A 21858-nucleotide genomic window follows, 5' to 3' on the forward strand; every position below is an offset into this window, starting at 1 on the left:
TACTTCTTACGTGTCAGAGGAGAATTCAAGTATTAAAGTGCGATGCCGCTTTGAACAGGAGAAATGCAAGTGGGTAGCTTGCTTTTTGTCTCTTCCGAACTTTTCAAAATTCTATGATTCCGTGTGTGACGATATGACTGGATACCTCTTCATTCTTCTATGAAAAATAGGAAATGTGTGAGGAATTACTCAGGTAGTTTTTCCAGCTAAATACCAGCAAAAACCTCGGCATCAATACTCATCCGCGTAATAAGGAACGTACTGCAAAACTTTATCCATCCACATCTAATTTAAGGAAAGCGGATGCAGCAAGAAATTGACTAACGTTACGCGGTCCTGTTCTTCTCTTTTTAATGAGATTTTCTTCTATATTCTATTCTATTGTCTCTCTTTCTATATATAATATATAATATAATATACAATACATAATATATTATATATATATATTATATCCACTAATGATCTCATCTTCTCCCTCCGTTTATTCGCACTGAAATCCGAATTTTTAGCTTTGTAGTTGTTTTTGGAACCTTGTTCTGAATTAGTTGTTGTTGAAGAAATCTTATGTGCCTGATCGAGGACTCGCTTGGCCTCTGCCTTGTACTTGACAACGCCAAGCTTACCAGCTCGCATTGCCCTATCTCTTCAGCACGTAACGTACAGGTCTGTAACTGAAAAATTCGTGCATGAGTCGAACGATGATCAATCAGCTATCATCTGTTTGGTTCTATGTAAAAATAAGCACTAACCTAGTCGATGTTGGGTATTGTATGCAAGCTGGGGGCGATGTTTACGTTTTTCCATCCACTGGCTACCGTCGAAGAGCAATAGCGGCCCCTAAATCCTTTTCTCCTGACACTAATCGACTTCCCGATTGTAGTCTTTTGCGCTGATCATTCGCCGCCGTTCCGCTCTCATTCGCAAACAAAGTGTTATCAGCTCGAACGAGGTACTTATTTCGACCTTGCGTTGAGGTCTCTTGCAGAACTTTGGACATTACGTGACTCTGATGTGCATGTCACCTACTTCTTAGCATTCTTGAACATGCAGCTGATTTCTCGTTGCGGAAACTTTTCATCCCTGCGCAGTAACCACTACCATTTGAATCGCAAAATATGAGTGATTCTGTGACTAAGGAATGTAGATCGCCGTTGCGAACTTTAGAACGACATGCCAATCGTTCTTGTGTTTGCGTGGTTCTCCAGTTTTTTGGAAAATCTTGATTTCCTCTTCTTTACTCTCGCTTTTGTCCGTAACCATCGATAATCGGTAATTGTTGAATAATGATTACGTGTTCATTACTTCACTGAAACGTAATTCCTGGGCAATTTGTGCACACAGGCGCACTTCTCTTTCTCTCCATAATAAATAAAGGATTTTTCCAACTCTAATGAGTTCGACGAGCGCGCAGGCATTCTTCCTTTTAGTCTTGCCTTTTCTTTCAGGATTGCTTCGGAGTTGTCCACAATTTTCGGGTAAAAAACGGCCTCGTACGGCGCGTCAGTGCTTCAAAAGTCATTCGTATGTTCAGCTGAGCTGTGCTGCCTCTCCTCTCCGCCTGCTCTCATCTCTTTGCTAGCTGCTCCTCTGAATGATTCATATTGCGCACCACTCGTGTCTACTGACACTGCACTGACACATGCCTACCAGTCACATTCGCGTTATTAAAATCTGTTACGGACCCTTCGGGAATTTCGCACGTCTTCCCTCTCTTCACCCACGTCGGATCTGGTCCCGCGAAGAAAAGCAGAGCTCTTGTGTTACTGTTCCCACTTCCTCAAACGCCCTGTTGTTGAGAGACTTCTCAACTGCAGCAATCTTCCATTCTGTGCCATCACTCAAAAGTCTGTATGTACTTAGAAGTCAGTCCACCTTTTTGGCGTCCTAAAGATCTGGGAAGACTGAGTAACTTTTTCAATGCTTCGTATCCATCTTCGCAGTGAATGTTAAGAACTTTAGAAGAAAAAAGAAGAAAGAGGAGCATTTGGTTCTTCCCAAGTTCTCAAATCCCACTTTGTGACTGGATATACTGTTTTATAGATTGCTATTTTTTTCAATGTTCTGATTTTCCTTTCAAAAAAAAAAAACCTATTTCTCTACCCCTTATATTTTATAATGTTCGGTTACTATATGATTGTTCTTTTCCCATGTAATGAAAAAACGGTCTTATTGATGCGAAGATGCCCCTAATTTTCAAGAAATTCTCTTTCTTTTTCGAGATCTTTCCCCCAAAACCAAAATCTCTCGAAGTATGGTTTCGTTCACCTTTTTCTCATTTCTTTTTCATGCATTCATTGATTGATCTCCACTATCGAAGTTCGACCGCAACGCTCTTCTTTTCTCCGAGTGGAGAAAATTCACTTCTACCTGGAGCTTTTCTAGGCTCTTTGTAATTGAAATCCTGAAAATGTCTTCCCGTGTATTTCCTTCTGCACGTTCTCCATCCTCGGATCCAATTAAATAAATAACCTAATTTCGGATTTCTCGCCACTCTTCATTCTTCCTTTTCGCGTCCTAATATGTGTGCTCTTAAGCTCTGGCAGCTGGCCTTCTACTGAGTGTGCCGCAGGGTAAATCCTGGCAATGTGTTCTTCCAACTGGGTTATAATCCACTAATTCAATCCTCGATTCCATACGTTCAGTCTTCATCGTGATTGCTTCACAGCTGATGCTTCCGGCTGACTACTGCGGCCTTCCCTTGATATCAGGGGAGTTGTTTATTGTTTGCTCTCTTCTTCCATTGACACCACTGTTTTTCCAACCAGAAGCGACGTCAACGATAGCTCTTCTGTGAAAAACCTCCCGTCATAATACCACGAACGTGAATAAATCTTGCAAGCGTTATGGAGGACTCCTCGTTGATAGATTCGCTTGGTTTGGCGAAATGAATGCATTGTCTGACTGACAGTCATCTGCACTGAGAAAATCTCGGTAGGAAATTCAGAGGAATTTCATACAGTTGCTTCGGAATGGTAAAACGTCTGAGTCTTGCACCTATTTTTTTGCTGAGGTACAAGCCAATTTTTCACCGCTTTGATAACAGAGTTTTTTTCTTGTTCTTTACGAATAAAAATTCCTTACTGTCCTACATCGTACTTCACGTGATGGGACATCCTTTAAGTGCATTCAGAATAGAATCAATAACCGTCAGTCAGTGTCGCCTTTTCAAGTGCGAACCTGCCCTCATCCGTGTGCTTTGGTGGTCTTTGTCTGCGTGTGTCACCTTGACGGCACGTGGTTTTTGTCGTCACATCCTTGCCGCCTGCTCTGCCATGCCCTGTGGTCGTTGTATGATCCTCGTTCGACTGCACATCGTTCTTTCTGGGAAAACTAATGATTTTTGGTGGATTAAACCGCATTTGTCCTCAGGGGACTCGTTTGCACGCAGTAGGAACGCCTTCCGAATAGCACAGCCATTCCATGCCGTACTCGAAGTGGCATTACTCCTTCACTCCTCTTCAGGATAAGAGAATATCACATCCGCTGATTCTCACATTGTTGATAACGTTTTCGTCAGTGCATGATCTCACGTTCGTAATGGAATTCATTTTGCATGGAGACATTGTCTGGGAATCCCTCATTGAAGCGTGATTTTTGCACGGCTGCCGACCAATTGCGTTCTACATGTTAAGGAAAGCCTTGTGTTGAAAACTCTTTTTTTTTCTCTTGGTAATGTTCGGAACTTGAAATTTGCTTTCCTTCTAGCAAATATGCATCTTTCCGCATTCTGCAGCAGTTTTTCCTCTTAGAAGTGGTAACCAAATCATTATTCATTATCCATGAACCAAGAGGATTTTGTCGATTTTGTCCTAATCAAGTACAACTCGTCTGGCTGCTACACCCTGTCTTCCTATTGACAAAAATTTTACGTTGAAAAAAAAACATCCTACGAAAGTAGCTCATGCATCGATTGCTACCTTGAATGAAGCATTTAGTTAAGTACAAAAGAACTCCGTTTTGCAACCATGCCCGTCAGCTTGACTGTGTTCGTTTGGTCCGGTCACAGTGTACGAGCAAGAAGTTCCGAGTAGACACGTATTATCATCGTTATATAATACTAATCTCCATTAACTTTCCAAACATTCTACCTAAACAACTAGTTCCTTGCTAAATGAAATCATACGAAAGTCGAGGGCAGTTGCGATGTTTTGTTGAAAGTCGCTTTCAAGGAAGATACGCCATACATTAAAAAAAAAACAAAGGTTGATTGCAAATAATTTTACGGTCGTTTCTCTGAACATATGATATAGAAGCGGTTTCATTTTTCTTTTCGTTAATTCGTATTCTCTATGTGCGCCAAATGGTTTTCCCACTGTCCTTCCCCTACAAGAGAGGTCATATCTGCTCATAGATTCTCCGGATCCCCTAATTAGCCGGATACCGATGGTGCCAGGCGCAGGTTGGATAATTTATTGCGTGGCTCGAAGCCCGAGAACTAGGAAAAGGGAATGGAAATCCACCTAGGGGAAATGTTGAAATAAATGTTAAATGCTCTTAAGAAATCTATACACGTTCCCTAATTTGTCGCATACGGCATTCTGTGGATGCTATGCTGCAGGAACCTCTCGTTTCGAGGACTTGAAGCTACCTAGCAAAAAATTGAAGAGTTCTCACGAGCTAAGCAGCTTCGGTACATATTCCCAGTCACAACTTGACGAGAATAGTGTGTATAAGAACTAACAACTACTCGAGAAACCATGTTTGCGCCTGTGAAAGCACCGTTATCCCGCAACTACTGGAACACGCACTTCCAGAAGTGTGTAAACAAATGTAAGTGACGAATTGTCGGGACAGACACGTGAGTGGCTGCTTTGACAATGGAAGAAGTTCCAATGTGTATGTCAAATATCCTTCTTTGAGAAGTGCTTCAGCAGGTGCGACCGTACTGCGATGAAGGTCGTCAGCAGTGGATCATTTCTGCTGAGCGAACATTCGGAGGAGGAGGTAGGGAGGGTGCGGGGCACAGCCATCGCCATCCCTTGGAGCCGTCATCGACGCGCTGCAGCGCGTAATCCGTGGTCAGCGATGACCTCTACGCGCACCGAGGCCACACCCCTCCGACCATACCCCACCCAATCGTATCGATTTTCTAATCACATTCTCTTCCAGGCGGGCTCCTTTTTCGACAGATGCTTGGCGTCCCACCTCAAGTGCTTTTCTTCCTCTGGTTTCGTTCCGCTTTTTCATGTCCGTTTCTTCGTCGTATTGCAACTTGTTTGCACCCATCTGGCTCCAAGGAACGCAGGAAGTCGAGCTAATTATCTGGATTGTGCACTGACCACTCGGGTCGATATTCCCTCAATTAATTTCACATTGGCAGAGCGGTAATTGCGAGAGTGGAAGTATTGAGTGTTCCCTGATGGCGCTGCTCCCGAACAATTTCAGCTTGGTACATGCGATGACGGCAATAATTTGCCTCTCTCCTAACTACCAGCATCCCGCCACTTCCGTTTCCTTCAGTTGTTGCTAGAACTTGAGTCGAATTTTTGTGAGGGAATGGCTTCACGGAAGGTGCTTTCTCGACCGAGTGGTTTGCCTTTGTAAGTAATCTCGTGGGAATTCCCTTCAATCAACAAATGGTCCCGCCTTTCCGACAATTCTCGTCGGATACGCACGGGGTATGTCCGTCGAGCTCATTTTACGCACCCCTTTCTGCCGGTGGTGTTCACGTTTGTTTTCACTTTGCGTGCAATTTGATTGAAACATTGCCAGTCTCTCGAAGGCGTTAAAAACCTCACATACAAAAAATAACCATGACTGACTCGGAAACCGGTTCTGGACCCAGTGTTTTCGACACTCTGGGAGTTGATGAGAATGTCACTTTTTCATTTCGTAGGACCAATCCAGTATTAGAGAAATCTTCCTAGGCTACTTTCGTCCACGCCAGTTGCAATTTGTATCCATTCGCTTCTCAATGTCTTCCCTTGTATTTGTAACTCCCTGTGAACATGTTTGGCCCAGCCAAATAAGAAATTTCTGTTTCATGCAGTAATATTAAATATACGAATTCCGAGAATGCGTGGTCAGAATGCTTGCAATCTTTCCCTTGGGAAACCTGTCTTTCTCTGCGTTGTACTATGCGCTTGGTTGTCTAGTGACATTTTTGGCCTTGTTTTCTTCAACCGCTTGTGTGTGTCACACCTTCTGAACACTAATTTTGAGCTTTCTTAAGAAACTCGAGTTGGAAATGTTTCTGTTGCGGTTTTTTAGCGCCTGTTGAAAATATTCGTTGCCTTCTATTTTCTGTTTTTCTTTTCAAATGTTTCGCATTTTCCTTGAGTGGTCCTCTAAAGGATACTACTTGCGCTTTCGAACCGCTCCTTTTTTGGTTTGATCATTTTAAAACGACTCACGTTTTGTCTCAGGTTTTGTTTTTCCTTGGCAAAGGTATGTCTTCGAAGCGTATCACTTCTGTCTTACTGCTCGCTGGATAATAGGTGCTGCAGCTAGCCTGAGGCCCGAAACTAATCGTCGTACATTTGTTGCAACACAACGCCAACCATGACATCTCTGTTCATTCATCCATGATTTACCTGTAAACAACGGTTTACGCACATTCGTCTGTTGGGACTGTGAAACTGTTTTTTTTTTCTGAGACGGTGTATGGCGGCTGTGTTTTCCTCCGAACAGGAAAATAAGTATAAAACAGATAAAGCTGTGTAGAGTGATATGTAGGAGGCTGGTGGGTAATTTACCACAGTTACTGAAAAAATCCGTACTAAGATCATCGTATCTCTCATTCCCCCTTCTGGCATCTCGATGAGACTGCACTGGAGTCCTTGTCCGAGGTTGTGCTGTTTTCAAAATCCTCTTTCCTCCCTGCTGCTAGCTTTAGCACTACGACCAAAGTCAAATGTGATGTGGTTTGCTTCCAAATTCTAGTCCCTACGTTCTGCTGCAGCCACTCTATAACTCACGTATCTCTGAGGCACAAGCAGGAAACCTTTTGCGGCAGGAATCTCGTATTCTTTTTCTTTGGTAGTTCTTTACATAAATAAATATTCCGATCCTGAAGAATAAATAGCAGATAACATCGCTTTTTTTCTTACGATATCGTTTCTCCATTCCTCGACTTCCTCAACTATTTGGCCATTGTAGCGTTGTCACCTAATTTGGGAGCTGCCACTGTCCTTGTCACACATCTACATTTTCCCGTGATGCACTGGGATTATGTAAATCGTGCGTGTGTGGTAATGCACATCAAGAATGCATCAGTGTCCTCCTTCCGTCGCTCTTTCTCCTCGCACTTAGGGTTAAACTCCCATTTTATTAGCTGTTATTTGTCCTGTTTTCCATAGAACGGTTAATTTGTCTATCTTCTCATTTATTCGTAAATATGTTTCCTGTTGTAATAAACTATTATTTTATCTCTATGATCCTCACTTTCGCTCGCCGCTGATTCGAGCATTGTGGTAGTTTGTATTTTTCACAGTTCCAATGTTTTCGATATTCTAGAGGTTTGGGTTCATAGTGAGCACAGAACTTCTTCGACCGAATGAGCATACATGCTGTGGTCTTAGCCGCTGCTCTGACCCCCTTCACTTTGGACGGTTGGCAAAAGGACCCCTTCCACTTTTTGACGGTTAGCGAAGAGATCCTCATCTTCTGAGCTGCACCCTATGAGCGTCACCCCCATTCTGTGGTCAAGTTTTCGTTGTTTACACTTTCGTTGTGAATATGTGACTTGAAGCCGAGCACGTATAATTTGGGGCAGCTTTCAAGAATTGCTGCGAAAACATGAAACATCCCTACAGATCCAGTAATCAAACGAGGTAACTTTTTTTTGTCCTTTTGAGCGGTGAAATGAAAGCTTGTGAAGTGGATTCCGTCACTCTTATTAGAGTGTCCCTTCCTTGAGTGATTTCAGCACTAGTCCTCTTCACGAACTTTCACTTCAGCACTCTTAGGTTATGAAGAGTTGCTTCATCGGGTAATTCCACCATTAATCCGCTTTACGTTTTCCATCTTGCCATTTATGGGTGTAGAGAGTTCCTCGCTGAGTAGATGGAGGCCTGTGGTGCTTCTAATATCTATGATTCCTAGATTTATGTGGGGATGTCTCGGGCTTTTACCACCTATCTCGGAAGTTCGTTCCAAAACCTACCTATCAGTGGAAAGAAATAAAACATCAAAAATTCTCCTGAACACTGCAATTTCGCAACAGCAATTTTGCCTTCTATACACTATATCAGGCCTCCTATGCTTTGTTTGAGGACCTTACAGGCTCCAATAGCTGCCAAGGTTCCTAGCTGTTAAGAATTCCTTCTCAGAGTATTATAAAAGGAGAACTCATTGATGTGCTTCTTTCTTGAGTCTGAGTGAATTATAAAGGATGAATAATGGTTTCCGTAATCTGTAACCTTTTTTCTGGTTTCCGCAATCTACAACCTGACTGTAGGCTTTGGCTGTGGTTTCCGCACCTTCTCAGAATTGTGGTACGCTGCCTTTAAGGAACTACATGTGGGACAATCTTATAGCTCGTACAATGTTACAAACGGTATAAAGTCGCTAATAATGGATAAGCACTCTTTGTTATACATTGATGGATTATTGAGAGAAATCCAGGATACTTCTAATGCCAAGTACTTATTTCTCGTGGGCTAATATCGTACTATATCTCATTTTCATCTTGTTTCTCATTTTTGTGACGTCCTAATGGTGTCACTGTATTTCCACACCCTTTACCAGCCAACCGTTCCTTGATACGCAAGCTCAGCGTCCTTCCAGTTTCTCCATTATAAATAGCATGGTAGATTACTCCGATCTTCGCGCAATCTCCAGCCTTACCGCATGTTCCGACATACACTGTCTATCGTAAAGTCTATTACGAGCCAACTTTGCTTGATACTGCCGTTCGGGATGTTCACCGATGCACCATCACCTTGTAGGTGTGCTCGCAAAGGAGCCAGGAGTGTCGGAGCAGATAAGGAGTCGAGGATGAACTGGTCAATTCTATCTTCACGACGGATCCTCACTACTTTATTTGCTGTTCGAGATAAGGTGTTAGGATTCGGTCTCGTGCACAGTTCGAATTAGCTGTGCTGGTGGCTAGTTTTTGTGATTCCTCCCCTTCTCTATCTCCTATACACGTTGCTTTGGTTATTTTGACCATATTTCCAACAACTGCCTCTCTCACGCCACTTGGATGAGATGAACTTGCATTTATCAGTATTTTTTTAATGATAATACCGCTTATTCTACCTTTTCCTCATTTCACTTTTTATTTTTTATTTTTTCGTACAAAGTTGGACGGTTCCCATAGTGTTTTTTCTGACTTCATTTGCTTTTCCATTACCGTACAAATAAAATCGATTCGTATCAATGCATGTGGTTCTAGCCGCAGAGTCAAGTTCATGTTTCACTGAAGTGTTCAGCGCAGAAATGTGACGCAGAAAGCGAATTTTTGGTGGGTCCGTGGCAGATTAGCAACGCTCGCACGCGTTCAACGGGGTCGGTGTGCTCTGGTGCGAAGTTGAGCAATGCTGCATTACCTTCCTGACGTAGATCGATGGTGCCCGATGGCGATTGCTGATAGGTTCTTTGGAACGCTAGAAACTTTCGATGCGCTCTAGTTGAGTCAGGCCGGTTGATGTGGTCCAGTGTCCAGTGAATATGTGTTCAGAAATGGTAATCGCACGAAGGGAGGGATGGGCGAAATTAGAATTAATTGGGAAGCTTTGTTACCACATTCAATTGTGTTTTCTTCTCTCGGGTAGCTTTCTGATTTTCGAAACCTTTGGTCCCACATTTTGTGAAACGTAGATCGACTTATCTTCTTTTGATAGCAAAACTCGCAGATTCGTATCATCTAGTAGCCCGTAGAAGTCAAAACATGGGGAAGTGAACGAGTATCTCAAAGTTCATTCATCCTTTTTATCTTGAGTTATGGTTAGGTAGAGACTGATATTGTTAATTGCTAGCACGTTGCCTACAAACACGTCTTGGGAAAAGTTGCCCGTGAAGAACCGGGGCTCTTTTTCCGTTCGCTTCTGCAGCCCAAATATTATTGTTGTTATCATTAAAATTCAAAGAAATTTTTTTTCGAAACCACGTAGTATTTAGCTTCATTGATTTGATCATTCGAGAAGAAAAAGTGACAAAAATTGGGAATATAGCTAAATCAAATAGAAAACAAAAACCAAAAAAGGCAATTCTAGTCCACATGTGGATTACACGGTCCCACGCGGGCAAAAAAGTGTAGTCCACATGTGGAGTACGGTGTTGTCAACGTCTTAATGCACAAACCTGTTAACTTTCTTAAACAGAAAAAAGAGTACGCAGGAAAATGTAGAATAGGCGCTCCTGCTAAGTGGATTAAAACAATGACCTCACGTTCAACGTCCTAGCTTCAAAAGATAGAATAGCTAATACTAAAATCTATCCTGATGTCATCCCAGCAGGAGTTATCATTGAGTGGAACGCATACTTCAATTCATACTTCAGAGTGCCTAGATCAGAAAATCCGGTGGTTAACAAGATTTCCCCATAGAATTATGGGAGTAATATTCAGGCAGTGTTGCTTTCTTCCTCTCTTCAACTGCATGTATCCAGCCGTTTATGTGATCTACCGAAAATAACACTGGTCGGTTCTCCTTTTGTAATACTCGAGGATGAAGCAAAGAGTGACCGGATAGAGCGATTCGAGTTTGACTGGCTGCATAAAGAAATAGGAAATGCCTGGCATTTTGCTTTGAACAGAGAACGAGTAAGCAATATTCCGCTGGACAGCTTTTTGCCTATTGGATTTCCCTACGAGACTATTCAAGAAGTTCTCACCGTGATAAGTGCCTCCTAAGTTGATTTGTGTTGGTTCCTGATGAGCTTCACCGGGGGACATTGGATTTGTTTAGCGTGCACCACTTGTTTACTCATCGTCCCACGAGACCGTTTCCATTTTGCGTGTCGTTACTTCTAAACTTATTCGTGTTACTTCTCATCTTTTCGACTTCTATTGAATTACCTTTCGTTTCTTAGATTTTAAGACTCTTTATTTCACTTTTATCCGCAGAATATGTGCTTTCCCTGACCTGAGCGTCTGCACGTTATGGGTTTAATACCCTTACTCCTATCTCTTCCGTTATTCCTACCTCGCGAAACAATCAGTGCTGCATCACAAAATCAGAGAGGTTTGTTTCTTTCGGTACACTTTTATTTTTGCCATGTCTCTGTATTAGCTTTTTTGCTGATAGCTATAGAGTGCAACGGCTAGGTTTATATCGAGTTTGAGCGCATGTGTATAGCAAGATGAGGCCGAAATTTGTTTGGCGTGAAGCACGTCCATTTGCCTCGATCGATTGCGTGTTCTTGCCGCGGGATGCAATGGGTGAGCACGTAGTATGAGTTTGCCGTCGAAGTGAAAAAAGGTGTCGACAAAGTACTTGATGGAGAGTTCATTTGACGACAAACACAAAGTTAATGTGACGTATTTATGGGTATGAAGAATATTTTAGCGCGTTCTTAATGGGCGGGTGTGGTGTAGCGGTTAGAGGTTCCGCTTCCTGCACGATCGATCGGAGGTTCGAATCCGCCCTAGTGCTCACCAAGCCTTTCATCCCTCCGGGGTCGATAAATTGGTACCAGACTTGTCTGGGAGGATAAAAACAATGACCTGACACATCGGCTGGCCATTGCAAGTCATTGTATAGGCCAGGTACACGTTCGTAAACCTCAAACGATTCTGAATTGAAGTGAACGTGGGGGCGCATCCCAAGCGGATTGATTAACGCCAGAAACTTTATCCTTTATCCTTTTATCCTTAATGGGCCCTCTAGAGGGTCGTGGTCATCAAATGTCGTGCAAACTCAGATTTTTCCTTACTCTGATACTCAATTTTTTTGAAACGTGTAGTTGAAAATCGAATCGCATGCTAGTATGGCTTTTCACCAGGCTACTTTGAAGGATCCCAATATTTTCAATTGTGCTGGTTGCTACTGTTGATTCGCTCCTCTTCTGATCATTCGAAGACGCTCTCTGCTGTGAACCAGTGGTATTTTCCTCTTTTCCCATCATTTTTTTCTTTCCGTCTAAAAGCTCCCCGAATCCACCGTTTGGTGTTAAAATAGATGGAAACAGGATATATACTTTCCAGAAAGTCCCTCTAAGTGTTAAACTATGTTGTTTGGGCCAATAGCAATGTGTCCGCTGCAACTCGAAGCATTTTGGTGGGCGAAACATACTGCCCCAGTATATTATCCGAACACCGCGATTGCATAGCCAGCGGTAGTACTGGCCCATGATGCTACTTGCATGTAATATGTTCAATTCTGCATGGTGTGCAGTGTGCATAAGTGGAAGTTTTCTGGAGTACGTTAATGGAGAGTTTTTTATGTTAGAAAATCTTGCCTTGTGAAAAGCTCAGTTATCTTCACTAAAAACACGTTTTACTCGAGCAAGAAAAAAGTTCAAGCAAATATAGCTTCCTAAATTATTCCGTTCCGGGTCTCTGTGAAGCACAATCTTGGATGATTTTGTGGAAGCTATGGATGGTTAATCTCGTATTTTAACGCTTCTTCAACACCAATATTTCATTCTTTGTACTTATGCCTTTCGTTAGTTAGAAACAAACGTAGTCGTATTTTCGAAGGAAAGCAGTATGAGGAAAGTGAATTGAAACAATTCAAACAAGCAGAAAACAGCAGATATCAGTTAACAAATTTAAGAACATCTGCAGCTCATCAAAACTACCGTGTTCCTCACTCTTACTGTCGGAAAAAGTGGTCTAATGCTTTTCCTCGATATTTCCGAGCAAGGTGTGAACTTGGCTCGAATTCTCGAGAAGTACTTGAAGTAAAGAATGAAATTAACAGGAAAAGATAGTTGCATAGACGAATCCATGAACTGATTCTCCCCACTAATTTTCCCGAAAGAAACTGGCGAAGGAACTTTTTCTGTCAACGTAAATATTCTCTCATTACAAATTCCTTCTTTATTGAGACGTTTTTCTTTTGTTCCTTTCCTATCTGGTGATCAAAAGATGTCGTTTTCATTATATTTTCAAATAAGTCGGAGCATCAGTTTTAGAAGTTGAGAAGACTAGTCATATTCCTTTCTCTTTAGATTACCTTTTTTAGATGATTGTCCCCAAATCGTGATGGTTTTTTCCGAAATTGCGTGCGACTGAAATTCTTCTAGCTCTAGATGAAGAGCACACATAAGTGCATTTAGATAAAGTCTGACTTTTTCCTATTCTAAATTAAAAACTAAAACCAGGTTTTCTAGGCAGCATTTCTTCCTCAGAACGGAATCTGCGTCGATGAACTTTCTCTAGGGAAAATTTGAATTAACATGTTTGTTTTATGAACAAATGTAGAATCACTTCACGATAGATACGTATGTTTGAAAAGTTAAGTTACAAAAGTTTTTCCGTCCAGTTTTCCAACGGATTACCCCTTAGTGCAGGGACGAGATCTGTAATATGTGAAAGAGGACATATGGCCTATGACGTAATCTCTCTCAGTGTCAGGGAGAAAGCAAAATCTTGTGATTTAAGGTGTGTTATGCTTCCTTTTGGTGAAGTGTTCATTGTAGGGTGACCGCGGTTGCAACCGTCAGTGTCTGTCTCTTCCCAGACGCCACCTTGTGCGTTTGATTGAGGCAGGCCAGAGGACAGTAGTTTGTCAAACAGATAATGCGTATGCGTTGCGACAGAAGTTTGAGTCATCTGGTCAAAAATAATTGTTGGAGAATGCGTGTCTTTCGGTCGTTCCACTACCGTGTAGTTTTTAAAGAAAGTATTCCAAAAAGAAACGGTGATGGCATGGTTCTCAACCAGTAAAATGAGAATGAAAACGTGGCTTCAATAAATTTGAGAAAAAAGTCATATGATTACTTTTTGATGGGTCATTGCCAGAAACCAGTCTGAGAAAAAACCTAACTTTCATTCGTTTTCATTCTATTTCGAAGGGAGGAGGGGAGGAGGTTCAAAACAGCGTTGGCAGAAATATTCTCTCTTGTAGTAGATAGAGTGCGGGATGCAGTTTGAAAGTAACGAAAACAGAAATCCTTTCACGGATTCAGAAATTAGATGGATGAAGCAGCTCCCTCCACCTTTACGGGTGATAAAATAAAAGCAAATGAAGTGGATACCATCTTTCCTATGGATATAGAGGGTAGCCTCGTCTGGTGTGTTAGTCTGATCTGTCTCATTTTTGGACTTGTACGAGTCCATCGATGTGATATTTGCTATATTTACTCTTGGAGGAAGCCCGCACTACTTTATTTTCAATAAAGAAAACATAATTCCAATGATATTTAGGTAGTAGACTTCCCCATGCAATCGTTCGAAAATAGAAAAATGCTCATTTTTAACGCCTCGGTGTTTCAACGCAAATGCAGCCGCAGACTTTCAGGCGTTTACGCTACTCATTCTCATTTTTCCTCTTAAGGCGTTTTTACAAAACGTTCTTAAGGCGTTGGGTAACCTTTTCCTTCATCAAGACAATTTCTGTCTCCGTTCTGTTTTTCATATTTTCTTGGTAGCCCATGCTATCGCCCTTCCGGTCATTATCTGAGCAGCCCTTCGTTATACATTCTCTTCCTAAGTATGCTCACCAACAGAGAAGTTTCCAAAACATGTGTAGTACGATGTTACGCAAATGCAGCCGTAGACTTCTCGAACACGTCTGTAGACAAGCCGTACGCCCAGTAAACTGGCGAGTCGCTAGGGTGCGGGCCATTTCATCTCAAGTGTTTAGCCAGCCAGCCAATCAGAGCACATATTTGATGCGTTGTTGCTTTACGATGTCAATAAAAGCTCACGTATGATTTGAGGGTGTCGCCGAGTCTTCCAAGAAGCGGCTAGACAAATCGATTGTAAACTCACCATCCGAGAAGCTTTGATTTCGCATAGTGGGAATGGTGCTTAGGCGTCCTGCTCATGGAAGTAATGCGTACATGAGCCCGCGTTGGATGAGCCGAAGATCAATACCACAACCAAACATCCTATGACTATCTTTCACGTAAGCAAACAATCAATAACGTCACTGTAATGGGGATTCCCCGACATGGCATCACTACTTTTGGATTCGGTCTCAAATGGTTATTCTGAATTGAAGTGGACGTCATACAGCATTCCAAGTTAACGTTGGTTAACGCCAGACACTTTGTCCTTATTCTTTTTAGTAGATACCATCAATGACACATAGTAGAAAAAATACTTTAACAGTAAGTTAATTTTTTATCCATGGAAACTTCGACAGAACCTGTGTGCACTTCTAGAGAAATTTTTCTACGTTGCAAATATGCCCAGAAGTGAGTCTACGCGGTTCGTCCGCTACTGAACTCCGCCTGTGTTCTGGATAAATTGATTTCAAAAAAAAACTGATAGGTTTGTGTCGTTGGCTGGTTCCTTCCTTCTTCTGTTGTATTCCATTCGCGCTGTTCTAGACCCTTAATGACGGGACCGAAAGAAGCGAAGTATTGCGAATAGAATAAGTATTAGAATCGACATTCAAGCGTAAAACTGCCCAAAAACAAGAGTTCACATCAGTTACAAATCACAAGCCACATGTATTTCAGTTCCATCTGCGCCGTTGAACTTTGACGTCGTTCTCACCGCTCCCAACCAGGTACGCACTTCTCGTAGGATGTTTATTTCCATTGGTACTGGCACTGACACGTATAGGTGAAACTGACCTGGGATCGTCCTTTGCATGTGAATGGCCAGAGCAACTTTGGAGGTTATTATGTGTATGTGGAAAAGCTGGTGAATGGAGAGCCTGTTAACCGACGACGCACAAAATATGACGTGATAAATGATCTTTCGGTATCTGCTTACAATTTCTCACATTTGCGTATGAGTCATACTTTTTCTCCACCAGAAGCGATATTGGGAAATTGATAAATTGGAGCCAAACACGGAGTATGCGTTTCGAATGAATGCATTTAACCGCAATGGTGATGGAGAGTACACAGAAACGAAGCGGATCGTAACAGGAGGAATTCGTATGTTGTTTCTTTTAAAAATAGTAGAGTTGACACTGGTGTTGATAAGTATAGTTAGCGAAGTGTATTTGTTGGTGTTTTTTCCATTTTAACAATCCATCTTGAAAGAAAGGCAAATTTTAGCTCCACGTCAGCCTGAAATCCAGTCGGTCGTGCTGCTTGGTGATGAAGCACCATTGAAAGCGCGCGTTGATTGGAAGAGACCACAACTTGCTCCTCTAGAAAGTTCCGTTGATAGGTGTGGTTCCTTGAGAGACTTATGTGTTTTTGAAGTGTCTTTATGATGGTAAATCGAACAATTTTTCATACTTGCCCTTCACATCTTTTCATGTCAAATTTTGTAAGATATCACCACATTTTCTAGTGAAGCTAGATCTGGAAAGGATCTGGCATATTAATGACGGAAATTACAAAGATTTACTCTATTGTCTAATTACAGATACAATCTGTGGTATAAAGCTGCAGGAACTTCGCACTATACGAAAAAGGTTGTAAATGGCACAGTAAACAGCGCCGAACTGAGTGGACTACGTGGGTGATTTCATTTTGTTTTCTTTTTTTTTTTCATGCATCTCTAGTATTGTTCGTGGCAGTGATGGGACGAATATATGAGATACTGCTGGGAGCGGAAAATGTGGAAGGCCAGAGCACAAATGCTACAGAACAGCTGGTGACACCTGTTGGAAACCCTGAGGGAGAACCACTTAACGTTCAGTACGAAATTATCAATGGGAAGGTGAGTTCTGCATGGTGTGTAATAGTGTAAATTCTGAACTTTTTTTTTCTGTGTCTACGTGTGCGTGTGCGAAGAAGCAGCACATTGACGCAAAGGATTCACTTTGAATCCCTTCTTTGTAATAGGAAATTTGTCAAATCTGACAATGTTTCTTAAAATGACTTCATAGTACTTCAAGCTACTCTGATATTGTGACCTCTCCTTGTTGAAGTTCCAACTGGATGTAGATCATAACACCACTTTGAATATTACCCGCTGCAGGAGCATAATTTCTGGAACATGGTCGCTTTGCACAAGTGAATAGTAATGTAGTCATGCTTCTGATTGTCGGAGCCAGTACTCGGACCCATCTCGCGTTAAGATGGTTGGCAAAGTGGCTCCCTTCACCTAACTTGTCCAGTTACCACAAGAACCAGAAGGAACAGAAGAGATAGAACATTGAGGTGTTGGAAGATGTAATACAGTGCGATGTGAGAATATCATGCCTTCTACAAGGTCATAATTGGCGATTTCAACCCCAAAGTTGGCCCAAGAAGAACGCCGCAGGAACTACACATCGGGACCTACGGCTTACTATGGAATGACCAGGGGGAGAGGCTCTCCGAGTTCATCATGACGAATAAGACCATCCATAGGAACTCGCAATTCCAGAAGCCCTCCTCTCTACGCGGAACGTGGGAGCCACCCGGTGGAGGGTACCGTAATGAAATAGACCACATCATCGTCAATAAAAGGTTCTGCCTGACGGACGTCGCTGTTGTACAAAAGTTCTATACGAGATCGGACCATTTCCTCCTCCGAGGAAGATTTTCCTTCACAAGGAGAGCAGAGAAAGCCGCCAAGTTCAGAGAGAGAAATCCCAGGCCTACCATCAACTGGGATCTCTTCGCTACGCTAGCCGGCTTTTGGGAAGATTTCGCAATGGACAACATCGTGCGAAATAAGAAAGGAATATATTGAAGGATTTATTCATCAATAGAGCAAGGACGTGCAGTTGGAGCGTGCTCGTCACTGCTTGCGAAAATTCGCGAAGTTAGAGAGATAATATCTTCGTTCAGAGGAAAAACTGCCAGGCAGTGAAGCGTATCTGAAAATACATCAGAACGTAGCAAATTAAACAGTACAAAACATATCCAATGTGGTTTCGTTTCCACTGAAAAATTGGACTTATTATTTGGGCATGAAAAATCGAGTTGTTCCAGTTTTGAGCCCATCACTTTGTAGTGAGAGAAGCTGACAAAAAACGGTGCATAAAGATAGAGGAGGAATTTGCTATAACACCTCGAAATTGTCTTTTCGCTCTTACGACTAAGGTACAGAATGGACCAGGAAGTGGAGACCGAAATGTCGGGGTTTACGTGTTTTTTGCTTCTTTTTCTTCATTTGTTTTTCTTCAGATAAGTATGCGAAAAAAAAACTTCAGTTAACGCTTCATCAGAAGATGTATAACGTGTTAAGGAAATGTTTTTTTCTTAATGGAGATGAATGGGCGTGAAGCAGGCTCAGTTGTAAATTCTCCTGCTAGACAGTCAGAGACAATGTTGAGAGAATACCGAGGTGGAGTACGTCAACGATGCGTGCTCCCCCACGCTTCCTGGAAAAACTACACATTTCTACGGGCCAAGATAGCTGCTACTGTATAGAATGAAGAATTCTAATGCAAATATACACCTTTCGGTCCATTGATAGGTTTTCGTTTAACCAGGTTATTCGGAAAAAAAAAGTTGTTTTCTCGGGTACAAAAACCAGCAATTTTTTTGAATCCGCATTTTCATATTCCAATCAGGTATCTTTTGTACTGAGTGAAGAAAGCTAGGGCAGCTATGTATCCTTCACTGTATTATTAGGTTTACAAGGAACTGAGTTATTTAAGACGAAACTTGTTTTTGAAGGTGGTGGTAAAAGCGGCGAATTCCTGCAACTTAAAGCATTTTTAGTCTGGCTTTTTTTACCTTTTATTCCTGCAAATGCTTGTAGCAAATCCTATCTTCTTTTACGCTATACTGTAATTAATCCGCGTACTTCGAACTGGATTTTGTAACATCTGAAGTAGTAATGGTGTGAAAGCGCTCCTTCTGATGACTCATCACGCGACTCTTCTCTGGGAACTCCACTGGGAACTTAGGTAACATATAAGTTTAATTTACATCCTATATGTATGGAATATGTAAGTGCTCATTTTTCTTATAGCCGCTCGTCCTCTTAGCTGCTCCTTCATCCTCGTAGCTGTTGATTCGTCTTCATACTTTTTTATTTAGTACGGTGTATGTTATGTTGTTGATGTTGTTGCTCTTTGTCGAATAAGTAATTGCTCTTTTGCAAAAAAAAAAAAGAGTTTCGTAGCCTGGAAATTTCTGCCTGATAAGACTAATTGGTCCTATCGCGGATTACGAATTTTGAATAGCGATGTTTTAGAGCAAGTATTCAATTTATTTAGTTAGTTCTACCCTTTCCATGTGTTCTCTCGTTGATGAGCACTATTACACAACCTTTTTGAGCTGTCTTTGTCTTTGACTACTTCGATCCATGCAGACAAAGTACTTTTCTTCGAGTGATATCCAAACATGTCATTTTTAAAGTAAGAGTTTAAAGTAAGATGACTCCTTAAAAGTTGATACCTCCCCCCGATCGACGATCCTCTTCACTTTGGACTCTCCAAGATGGGCTAAGACCCTTCACGTGAGAAGGGACGGTCCCGGCCTATCGCACTTATGAGTATAGTTGCCTGCCCGAAAATCTACGCAGATGATGTCCGAGTATGGATTTTCCTATGAGTGTAATGATTATGCAGCGTAGAGCGATTGGTAGCTAACATTGCTTAGAGGCAAGCAACGGTAGCGTTTAGATCCAACAGCTCTACGACAGTAGTATCCATAAAACCAGGATGGCTACGCCGTGGCGCTTAAACCTTAATAAGCTGCAGCATGCTGAAGAATCATCTCTGAGTGGAAAGCATCCCTGTGGAAGGGGGATTAAAAACCAGCGGCTCGCTTTGCTATTCCTAATTTTTTCATAGCGCGCAATGCTTCTCCAAGTGAGTCTCACCACAACTCTATATTTTATTTACTAATATTTTATTTATCAGTCTTTTGGCATCGGACATAAGCAACTCCATTTTCTCTGTCAACGATTTTATGCTTCTTCATTTCCTCACACACGTTGAAAATTTGGTACATGCCAGTTGATGTTTTGCGCCGCAGCCTTGCAGCCTCTAAAATATTGCTGTTTTTTTCTCGTTGGTGAAATGAAGCACATGAGAACGTAGTTGGGTCTGATGACTTTTGTACAGCTCTTCGTATGATTGTCGCCATGGAAATCCACGCAGAGCTATTTGTAGTAAATTGCATATCGAAACGCGGGTGGTTTTGTGAGACTTTTTCATGCGGTCGGCGCTGTGTTTACGACGATGAAGATGCACGACAGATGTGCATGCGGATAGTTCCACTGCTGCAGTACGTGCACTAGTGGGGCTGTGGGAATGTACTTGCACCTTTCTCTCATAACAGCTTGATCGCTCATCTGATTCTCTTATTCTGCTATGTCACCAAAGCATTTCGAGATAGGCAAGGTTATGTTTACATGATTTAGCTTTTACGTTCAAGTAACTGTGGTTTTACTTCTTGAGTTCTTCATCGTGGAACAAGTACTTTTGGTGTATTAAGCATGTTTAGATGCGGATATCGTGGGAAGCACCCGCCGAAGACCGACGCAATGGCAATATTACTGCGTACAAGGCGATACTCACTCCCATGGATTCCGATGGCGAACGTATCGAAAAACAGGTTTGCGCTTTTGCTGTTGTGTTAACGCTGAATTAGTTGGGTCTAATGACGTGAAGTTCGGTGTGGTTGCGTAAGCGGATGCGCTCGAAGCGAAACGGTTAGGACTAAAGGCGACCCTTGGCCGCTTGCGGTGCATATCACATATCGGCGCAGTTTGGGGTGGTCCCACCTCGATTGCAACCGCTATCTTCACCACGCAGCTTCGAGCGCAGTCCGCAGAACTTCACATCGTTTTGTCCCAACCATAACAACGCTCGCATCAGACCTAAAACAATATGCTCAAACACATGGGTTTTTGCGGATTTATCCCTGTTCACTTTGGCAAGCTCCAATTTTTTGTTCGTGTGACGTTCGTGTTTGTTCATGTCGCTGCGCGTCACATAGAACCCGAGAACGATTTTTCAGGTAGTCGTTCTATTCTGTGAGATTATGGACAGATTTCACGTTAGAGGAGGTGTAAGTAGAAAAAGGAAATAATGCCTTATGTAACTCACATTGCCTAAAGACTCCACGAATCTGAGGTGGTGCAGATTTCAGGTGGAGTATTGGTACACGGGATGGGAGACTACGGGGAGGGAGGTAATTCCGTCCATTTCTTGCTAATTGCCGTAAAAAACGGCCCGGAAGATGCGGCGCCGCACAAGACTGGCGCGCTCCAATCGAGCCTCTTGTACAAAATAGTGCGCCAAAACGAATGAAGCCGTATCTTCCGGACCGTTTTTTACGGCAATTAGGAAGAAATGGACGGAATCACCCCCCCTCTCCGTAGTCTCCCATCCTGTATACGAAATATATGTCCCCATCTACTGTGTTGAAAATTTTATGATCAAAGGTCCCACAAGGTTCTATAGTGTGCTCTCAACCTATATGATTGGAAATTTTCGATAGATTTTGGAACTCGCGGGTAAAAAGCGAACTAGAACACCTTGAATGATGATGAATGATGGAGAATCTTAATTAATGAACTGCTGCAATGCTATATAAAAATATGATGACATTAGCAACGTCTTACCATATTGCAGTAACAGCATATCAGTTATTATCGCTCATACGACAATGTTCCACAAAATATGTAACGAGAATAACGGAGAAAACGATTTGAAACCAGAAATAAGTAGTAGAAAAGCGTTAGGAACATAACAAACAAGTCCAACGCAATGGAAGGGTGAGATAGAATAGAATATCAATAGAAATTGCTGTTGTGAAAGGTTCAGAAGAATCTTAAATCAAAGATTTCCTCGCAAGGCTGTTCTTGATCGGTATGTAGCAAATTTGAAAGAAACATCAATCGATTGTAACTCAGTTCTTTCATATGGTAAATTAGAAGAGCAAGCTTATTCATACCCGCAGAAGCTGCGTCGAAGGACTTTACCGCTTGTTTTCGACTTTTTTGTTCGT

General features: G+C 42.1%; 2 protein-coding genes across 4 annotated transcripts in view; one reads left to right on the top strand and one right to left on the bottom strand.

The window, feature by feature from the left end:
* Positions 1-3137: 3137 nt before the first annotated feature.
* Positions 3138-5226, bottom strand: RB195_018995 (uncharacterized protein; the record flags this gene model as incomplete). Its single annotated transcript, XM_064186653.1, has 2 exons — positions 3138-3321; positions 5054-5226. The coding sequence occupies 2 exons, from the start codon at positions 5224-5226 to the stop codon at positions 3138-3140; spliced, it is 357 nt and encodes a 118-aa protein (XP_064042534.1).
* A 5818-nt stretch (positions 5227-11044) lies between these two features.
* The window catches only part of RB195_018996 (uncharacterized protein), a gene marked incomplete at both ends in the record, with an annotated part of 70426 nt that continues 59612 nt past the window's right edge, over positions 11045-21858 (top strand). For all 3 annotated transcript variants that reach the window (XM_064186656.1, XM_064186654.1, XM_064186655.1), the window contains 8 exons: positions 11045-11126; positions 15517-15566; positions 15623-15763; positions 15819-15942; positions 16066-16180; positions 16382-16473; positions 16536-16678; positions 20350-20460. In XM_064186656.1, coding sequence (XP_064042535.1) covers positions 11045-11126; positions 15517-15566; positions 15623-15763; positions 15819-15942; positions 16066-16180; positions 16382-16473; positions 16536-16678; positions 20350-20460 — 858 coding nt within the window. The remainder of the gene's footprint in view (positions 11127-15516; positions 15567-15622; positions 15764-15818; positions 15943-16065; positions 16181-16381; positions 16474-16535; positions 16679-20349; positions 20461-21858) is intronic.

This window comes from Necator americanus, chromosome II (assembly GCF_031761385.1).
Source record: "Necator americanus strain Aroian chromosome II, whole genome shotgun sequence".
Taxonomy (NCBI): domain Eukaryota; kingdom Metazoa; phylum Nematoda; class Chromadorea; order Rhabditida; family Ancylostomatidae; genus Necator; species Necator americanus.